The sequence below is a fragment of the Plectrocnemia conspersa genome, unplaced genomic scaffold, assembly GCF_051122295.1.
Source record: "Plectrocnemia conspersa isolate PC_06_02 unplaced genomic scaffold, ASM5112229v1 ptg000013l, whole genome shotgun sequence".
Taxonomy (NCBI): domain Eukaryota; kingdom Metazoa; phylum Arthropoda; class Insecta; order Trichoptera; family Polycentropodidae; genus Plectrocnemia; species Plectrocnemia conspersa.
Window position 1 is genome coordinate 10,582,250 of NW_028277177.1, and position 9,786 is coordinate 10,592,035.

At 30.8% G+C, this 9,786-nt stretch overlaps 1 protein-coding gene across 2 annotated transcripts in view; it reads left to right on the top strand.

Annotated features, from left to right (window-relative positions):
* LOC148227258 (tetraspanin-9-like) overlaps positions 1-9,786 on the top strand; it is a 30,740-nt gene that overhangs the window by 19,218 nt on the left and 1,736 nt on the right. For both annotated transcript variants that reach the window (XM_088201698.1, XM_088201699.1), the window contains 5 exons: positions 3,412-3,475; positions 5,986-6,177; positions 7,659-7,835; positions 8,614-8,847; positions 8,929-9,097. In XM_088201698.1, coding sequence (XP_088057824.1) covers positions 3,413-3,475; positions 5,986-6,177; positions 7,659-7,835; positions 8,614-8,847; positions 8,929-9,021 — 759 coding nt within the window. In that variant the 5' untranslated portion in view covers position 3,412 and the 3' untranslated portion in view covers positions 9,022-9,097. The remainder of the gene's footprint in view (positions 1-3,411; positions 3,476-5,985; positions 6,178-7,658; positions 7,836-8,613; positions 8,848-8,928; positions 9,098-9,786) is intronic.

Here is a 9,786-nt window from a genome sequence, read left to right on the forward strand (position 1 = left end):
CTCAAACATTTACAAAACATGCCAATAAAACAATTTCACAGAACTTTCTGCTGCGTAATTTTAGGTCAACTCAACTATGTATATTTTACAATATTATTTTTTTAAATAGGTACTTGGGTTTATATTAAACTAATATATTATAAATTACATAAATTCTTTCTAAAGATAATTTAAATAATTGTATAAGTACCCAGAACGTATTTATTATAAAACCTTATTATGTTGTTGAGAAATTTGTAATCAACGATATTTCGTTGATTACAAATGCATTAAAAACGTATGTGATGGGCAAATTTATGAATATATTTAAAACAAATACAATTTAAAGTATATTTTATTAATTATAAACTATTGTTATAGTTTACAATCAATAAATGTCGCTCTACACGACCTATATAAATTTATTTTAATTATTCATTATGATATTCATCCATTAGTATGGGAAAATCTAGAAAAACCTGATCCGTGGTGATCAACCGGAATTATAATTACATGTATAATATTGAAATTGATTTGATAGAAATTTAAAAGCACTTGGGTTTACATTGGATTCAAACACTGATGAACCACAAAAATATAACAACCTAACTTTATACGAGGGATCTTCGGAAAGTAAAGATACAATATACAGTTCCCAATCTGATATACATAAGTCAATCGCATATTAAAATATTTTAGAAACATTTCCTGCGTGTTGTATTTTAAATACCATTCTTTTTAATTTTTGCATATCAGTATAGGAAATACTGAAAGCAATAATTGAAATACATTATCTGAAATGTTGTTGTATCATATGTTTCAAATATCTTTCCGCATCGCCCTCTATTCGCACGTGTACCGAAAGGTCCCAGGACACTGTTTTGCACAGTGAGTCCAATCTGTCACAAGGAAATGTAAATTAAAGCATTATAAAACAGTGTCACGTCGGGAGCAGTATCACTGGGTCATTGATGGGGTGACAAATTGCTTCCTATGTGTGACCCCATCGCGACAGTCTACGACCTTATTTTCATTAAAATGCTACACGCCGCGTTTAAAAAGCATCAATGGTACTGCTGCTACTTATTAAAAGACTTGGGGGACTGCCTATCCAGTCGGACTGGTATCGAAACGATGCTAATTCATATTTTTTTCGTGCTCGTATTTATATAACACCAATCGGACAGGTATTATCATGTCTTATATAACGAGATGCTTTTTTATTGTGTGGATGGTGACCGGTGAGAATATCTGACTTGGCTAATTAAACAGTTAATTACGATAAGAGGAAATGAGACGAAGAGCACGTCTATTAATAATTTATAATACGTAATATATAATGTATATAAGAGCCTCATTAATAGTCGTTGAGATGACATCATTATCGAATCATAATGTAACGGTATACGTTTATTTTATTGCTTTGAGATCATATGATGTATTCTTTTTTATTTTTCTCTCATTTTAGTAAATTGGAAAAAATCATCATCCACGAGTCCTTTGGATTTCTAATATCTTTAATGGATTATCATGTTATTCGATTATGATATTTATAAGACAAGTGTGAAAGATGTAGAAAATATAGTTGAACCACAAATTTAAATGCATTGTTATAATATTGTTAGCAGCAAACGAACGATGCATATTTATTCTAAGATGAAATAATGGAAGCTCCTTTGTTCTAAGGACATTATCATGTAACTTTATGTACTACATGAACCGCTAGGGTACTTGAAAATATCGATCTTCACCCGAATCGCAGATAGCTTGTAGCGATAACAATTATTTTATGGCGTGTCAATAAAGTTTATCAACAAAACTGAAAGCTAGAGTTACAGAGTTTAATTAGAATATATTAAATCCTCATCGAAATCTGCGATAAACTTGAGCTTGAAAGTCGAGAGAGTCACTGAGTTTCATAGGAGATTTCAGACCCTCCTCGAAACCTTAACGAAACGCAAAATAACAACATAGATTGGTGTTATTGATGAGATTTTATTTTACTCATATTTGCATGTAATAAAAAAAGCTTCATATGTCATATTAACTGGTTAAGAAAAATTAGTAGACTCAAATCAACATATCTAAACGAATTAACCTAATAAAAGTACAAAGAGTTTGTTAGTTTTAAAGCTTTCAATTGGGTTTGGATAATTTGTTTAAATTAGGTTTGGGTTTGAACAGCACATTCGCAACTGTCAAATCGAGTTTCATACATATTTTCAGTTAAATTATATTTTCGCTAGTAGAAATATATGTATCTAGCAGTAAAAATGAATTCAGATATGATTTTACTAGAAATCTAGTGAAAATATAACTTCTCTGGTAATACAGATTCACTGTAACATATTCAATACAACAAAACTCTCACTCACATGTCTTCTTCGTCACTATTTTAAATCCACTGCGGTCTAATTAATTTAATCACAAAAATTATGTTTCTTTATTGTTATTTATATACTACTTATTTAAGGTATATCCTTTACTTATTCTAAATGTTGTGACCACTAACTAGAAAAAAAAACACCCAATAATGTTTCGTTCTATGCTTTCTAAACAGTATTTAGTTCACTGTTCACTATTGTAATTTATACAACACCAATGATTCTCAACACATTTTTATACTAGAGATATACATAAATAGATTAGAACGATATATCACTGATATTGTCGCGCGACTAATACATGAAAGACCTGGGTTCAAAGCTGTCTGAGCTGTATGATTATTATTTTTAATCTTCCGTTGCAACCTCACAGGCGTAAGCCTAATGCGTTACAACCGGGTAAATATGCACCAATTGGAAAGTCAATCAGACAATAAATACCTACAAGTAAGTTTTAACCACCAAACTGAAAGTCTGTGAATCGGTGATCATGTGTATTATAATTTATTATCAATAGATGCCGGTTTTTAATATTAGCGTATTTTTATAAATAAAAATTGGAATATGCTGCCGTGGCTCGAGCCCGCAACCTTTGGTTTAATAGTCTGAGACCTTACGGACTACGCTCGATAATCACAGATTAGGTTTTCCTAAGTTGTGATGAATAATCATAATAAAATCGAGCTAGGTCGTTCATATTGACTTTTAATAATAGTGTATAATTAATAAAATATACATCACTGATTTATAAACTGATTTCAGTATGGTGTCTGATTTTTTGTTATGCATTAGGTAAACGCCTGTCATGTTACAACGTAATACTAACAATATAATGATAACATTATAAGAAATTATATTATATTTGTAACAATTTTCAAAAGATGTGTAAAAAATATTATAAATTATTATTCGATCTCATGGAACTCCATTTGAAAACGTTGGCACACTATAATCCTTTATAGTCAACAATTTTTAGTTGATAAAGAAAATCTAGTTAAAATATATTTGTTTAACATAAATTATAATGGCTATATTGTTTGTTTTTCAGAATGGGTAGCAGTGGATATAAATGTGTCCGGCACATGTTCTGTTGGCAGAATCTGATCATATGGGTAAATATATTTTTCTATTTAAAAATCTAGTTATTACACACGAAAAAATAATGTATTATTCATAATAAAAAGCAGTATGGTAGAAGGCAAACGTTTAACCAAATATGGTATCGAGTTAGAAATCTCAACATTCCCATTAACGGAATAAATATCACTACGCTCGATCGGTTGCATAATTAGTGAAAAGTGAAATAAATAAATTTTATGGCACATCATATGAATATTCATAAAAAGATATACGATTAAGCCGAAACGTTAAACACGTGTTTATTAATTAGTTATCATATAAAACGAATACCGTTCATTTTAACCGTCTGTAAAATCAACACGTTTTACGTTTACGTGCTATAAAAAAATTGTTCGTGAATTGCCAATCAAATGTAAATGCAACTTGCGTTCTGATTTTTCAAGGTTTTTATTATTTATTTACGTTATCTGTACCACTGGATGTCTTGGTTGTAACTTCGTGGTCAACAAGTTCACACAAATTTACTGTTTCGTTAACTTCCTGTCCGATGTTTTTTCTGCGTATTCTTTTTCCTGTCAATTGACAGAATAAACTCGAGTTTAGACCGTTACTTAGTAGAGTAAAAAACAGCATTGAAAAGTAAATGTCGCATTACGCCCACGTTCCGTAGCGAATTTGGCCACAAACCGTTTCAATGCAATGATGATCTTCCTGAGAAGTGGTGGTGACGCAATGAGTGTCAGTGGCTTTGAAATATTTCGCAAATGTTCCGTGTTTTGAGCAAAACTTGCGAAAATAACTAATAAACGTAACCGGATAATGAAACTAAAATAAAACTATAACGAAATTATGATATTTTGTAAACTGAATTCAATTTTGAAATTCAATTATTCATATATTTAATTACGAAGAGGGATACTCGAAAATAAGATACGAGACTAGTAATAACGGAAGCGATTTTTTACTCGATTGGTAACACTGTAGTTTTCGCTAGGGTCCGCGTGACGTGGTTTTAGTTACAGGAACGCTGTGCTATTGTGCTATTATTTTAATGAAATCGAAATAATAAAAAAAATATTATTGACTGTCCAACTTTTGTCCCCCCCCCCTCTGAAAAAAACTGAAATTATATCTCTGATTTTAAACCAAAAATTCTCGGGTTATCCCTCAAAGAAAATCTATAAAAAACAGTCTCGAATCTACCAGAAAGTATTTTTTAAAATATGGCATTTCAGTGAAATCATATTGGAGCACATTTTCACAGGTAGATATATATTTTTACCAGTGAAAATATAATTTATCTGGCAAGGCTAGTAAAATTACATGATTTCAACTTATTATTATTTATTTATATGCGTTGTTTAAATGTTACAATGAACGTGTATTTTTCGGTGAAGTTATATTTTCACTAGTGAAGTCCAAATTTAATACTAGCGAAAATATAATTTAAATGACAGGCGTTAGGGAATATGCTGTTCTAAAATGTCTATAAATCTAAATTTTCTATTATAGTTGCGAAACATACATTTGCTGTTCAAACCCAAACCTAGCCCACACGAATTAATCAAACCCATTTATTAGGAAAATATGCGAAAGAAAGCAAGAAGTCGCATCTCGCATATTGCTCCATAGTTTGTCTGCACTTGTATATTACCATATGTTATCTAAGCTATCCTTAGCGATATTACTACGGACCTTTGATATAAGAGTATTGGTCAAATGGAATTCAAACCGAATTTTGGTCAATAGGGGGGCGCAAAAACACTTTTACGTCAATCGCGACGGCACGATTTTATTGCTTTTGACGTGGATTTTTGACTTCCAAGAAGAGATAATTTTGCGTTTCTACCGTAAATATCACAAATGCTTCTTCATACTTCAGGGCTAGTCAAAAATTAAATAGAGATGTTTTGTAAATAATAAGTAGTTTGAAAACATATATCATTCATAAATTTTTATAAATAGTAAGTAATTTGAACTACTTTTCCATTGCTTTTAATCAAATACAGTCTGACAAATAAAAAAATCACGATTATATAAAAAATGATGTTAAGCCTTTATAGCTATATTTTTTTTCCAATTTTGAGATGAATGGATAATCACTGAAATATTTTTTTATCTGCAATTTGAGATGAAGGCAAGCGTTCAAAATTTATGAAAATTGGTCAGTTTACCTAAAAAATCTAAATCGATATAATTTGTACCGCAGCATGTAATAAATCTGCGAGTGAAAGTGTGAGGTATTTTGACGCGTGTCGTGAGAGTTTTTGTGTATTCTCCAAAACCAATTATCCATACACAGGAGTACACATATGAAAAAGATTGCTTAAATTTTTCGGTCTGATTTTTCAGCTTTTGTTGTCGAGTAAACCATTGTGTGGGGAAATTGTTTTATACACACACCATTTTCTCAATCGCCACGACTTCTCACGGCTTTTCTACTTCGAAACAATGCGAGCCGGAAAAAATGTCGATACATACCTACGCGCACGACCTAAACGAGTATACATGCATCGGATAATTTTTCATGTTTCACTTTCAGATTTCAGGCTGTCTACTTGTGACCGGCGGTGTTTTGCTGCGAGTTTATTACCCGGGACAGAGCACGATAGTTCCTCACCTTAACGGAGCCGGAGCTGACACTTTCCTGATCGTCGTCGGTTCGATATGCTTCGTGCTGTCATTCCTGGGATGTTGCGGTGCATTCATGCAATCGAAATGCTTATTAGTTACAGTAAGTTACCATAAGAATAATTTAATTATACTAGTCAATAATAAGGCAACTTAAGACTTTGATTTAAAAACCAGATAGTCACAAAATATAAATTTTACAGGAGAGGCACCTATGGTTGCTATGATGTGAATACATTCTTTTGTTTGTTGTTTCATTTTAAATGTAATAAGTAACTGACATACATAGTATTTTGCAGCTATCTAACTCAAATCTTTCACCGTGTGATAATTCTAAAAACATTAAAATTAAGCAAACACTTTGTTGCTTTTTTGCAACTGCAATGACAGATACATGACACTGCTGCATCTTTATGCAATGGTAAAACTAAGCAAAGGGTTAGCGGATTTATATATTTTTATTAATTGTTTCTTCTTATTATATAACAAAAATGTTCAAAAATACATATTCTTATCCAACTTGTGCTAAGCTATTAATAATGATGATAAAAACATATAAATAACTCTACAATCGCGTGTGAAATAATACATATTTTGTAAGTAATAGATGTTTGCATATATAGAATTTTATATTGATAGTAGATATATAATAACAAAATGTGATTTATAGCATAATGGTAGCGTAGCACAGTTTTCTTATAAATTTAGTGATTGCTTATTAAAAAGGTTGTATTTTATAACACATGACAATAATATTGCTCTAGTGATATAGTAAACTATACATTTTGAAGCATTATTCTTTAATATATTAAACATATGTATATAAGATAAAATAATACTAGTAATATTAAACCCTATTGTGCCTTTGGATTTATTCACAAGACAAGTTTTTTATTTTATATAACAATACCTCTAATGGATGAAAAGCGTTTCAACACTTTCAAATGTAAAGTATTTCAAGATAATTCACAAAGCGAGAGACTGGATGAAGTGAGAGATTATTTTAGGTTGGAAAGTTAAAGTGTGAATAGAGAAAGGTTAATGATGATGAATGACTATAATGGCAATTGTGCCTTTATTTTAAAATGTGTGACTTGAAGAACACAGTCATGCATTAATTAAGGTATTGACTTAACCTACTTTGCCATTAGAGATGACCCATTGAGGTGTTGATTACAATCGTCGAGTCGTTAAGATATGCACCTACAAAATGTGACAAATTTTTGTTATTTGATTAAGAGTGGTTCTTGATTATTCATTTCAAGGTCTGTCAATGCAGCAGATGTTCTCATATGTTGTGGTTTATAAATGTAACATGACCATGGTTTGATACCGTTATTAAGGTGTAATATTTTATATCATTTTACATATTTCTGAGTGACTGTACACAAAAACACTGTGATATTTTGTTGAATAGCATACTTTCACTTTGTATTTCTTAGTGAAAGATGAAGTTTAGCACAATTGTATACACTTACGAACAAACTTTCAGTTTGCAATTGTTTATGCGAGGATAATTCTAATTTGACAAGCTTGATTTTATGCATATTAAGAATGTTTCTTTGTAATAATGTCTTTTTATAGTATTTCAGTATGCTGGTGATAGTACTGTGCACTGAATTTGTGACTGCATCTTTGGCTTTTGTGTATCGTGATCCGATAAGTAGACATGTGCGAGCGCAGCTCCGTGAAGGCATCGAACGACACTACAACTACACCGACAACAATCTGATGCCCATATGGGATCATTTACAAGTGCAGGTATAAAATTAAATTAGATTGAATAGGATTATGTCTTAATTAAAATATAATTTAATTATGAAATACATCATTTAAATGAAGTAGCAAAAACATTACATCTGCTTTGTATAAAAATGGAAAGTAAACTTATAATTTTTTTCAGGAGAGTAAAAGTACATCTATATGTTTAGTTATATTTAGCTTTTAAGCAAAAATAAAGTCTAATCAGCAGTAACAGGTTTTTCCTATGCATTGAAAAGTTTTCGATACACTTTTCTGTAATTATTATGCACTCTATTGAAAAACAAATCTATTTATTATGTATTATTTACTACCTGATGTACTATAAGGCAGTTATTTCTTCTTAGATATACGTACCTCAGTCAAACTATAGTTTGGCCCAGTTTATACAAACAAATATAGTTGATCTTAAAATTCTCAAAATTCTTGATTTATAAAAATCTGTTTTTTAACTTTGACATCCATGATAGGAATTTCGGTAAACCGATGAATAGCGCATGAACTTAGTCTTGAGTAAAATGTTTTAGTAGTGGTTTCAATCTTGGCTAAATTTATTTAGAATTTGTTTATTAATATTTGTTGTTGCTCATAGATGTCTACAAAATATATTGACGATTAGGTTTAGTCCATTGAATTTTCGATGTTACTCGAATTGTAATTGTATCACAAAAATTTGATTTATTGGTCTAATCCAATATTCACTTCTGAGAAAACAGAAGACTTACTTAACAGTATTTCATTGAATAATAATAATTATGTATATTATAAACTTTTTCAGCTTCAGTGTTGCGGCGTTGATTCATACACAGACTATTATCAAATAAATGCATGGCCGTTGGGAAGAAACGTTCCAGATTCTTGTTGCCAAAAAGAATATTATGCAGTCGGTTGTGGTAAAGAAGGCGTCGAAAGCAAATGGTGGGACGAAGGATGTGCAGACAAACTCTCATTGTGGCTAATTGAACGGCTGCATTATGCAGCCATCATTGGATTTTTAGTTGCATTAATTCAAGTATGGAGAAACTAAATTAATTATTGAAATAATATTGTATGTATATGCGTATAAACTGATATGTTAATTGAAATATTCCAGTTGTTCGGATTAGTGTCGTCATTAATACTCTGCTGCACTGTACGACATAAACGAGGCTCACGGACGTATCAGTCATATCAAACAGCTTCCTGACTGGAGCGAGAGCCACTCTCCACTGATAAATATACTCACTGTTCTTCAATATAATTATACATATCTCTATATCAAGGTGAGTGATTAATACCATAGTTGAATTATGTATTGCTATGACACATATAACGTATCCGTGATAAAATGTTTTAAAATATAATATATGTCATTGTAACATTTATTATGTACTCTTTCACTTAAAGGTTCTATCTCAATTTCTTGACAATGGTTTTTAATGTGACACAGAATTGTTCTCTCCTCTAATGTTTCATTAGTATTTCTTTATTGGTATCCAAGAGTTTGTATGTATTACAGTAAATATAAATTGAATTAACCGCAACGTGTAGATATATAATGTAGGAAGTTCTATCTCTTTTTTCCCGCTTTGGATTATGTTGATATTATTAGTTGTAACTTAGATTTGGATTCTATAGATACAAAATTATTTTAAACTAGTTTGTTTCTAAGTGACAATATTGACATCCTCGATTGACTTATATTAGGATATTCCCAGTTGTTTTATTGTTGCCCAGATATCCGATCACCATGTAAGTTGTTTATCTAGATATTTGTCAATATCTTTTGGTTATTGTTCTTTATTGTTTCTGAATCTTTACGAGTAAACATTGAATTCTCTTAGTTGTAAATATTATATAAGCTGATTTGTTCTGTTGATATTTTAATCAGTTTTGCAAAGGCTCTCCTGATCATTTTAACGCACCTATAGAATCTTTGTGTGATGCAAGTAGATCCGTATCAATTGCGAAT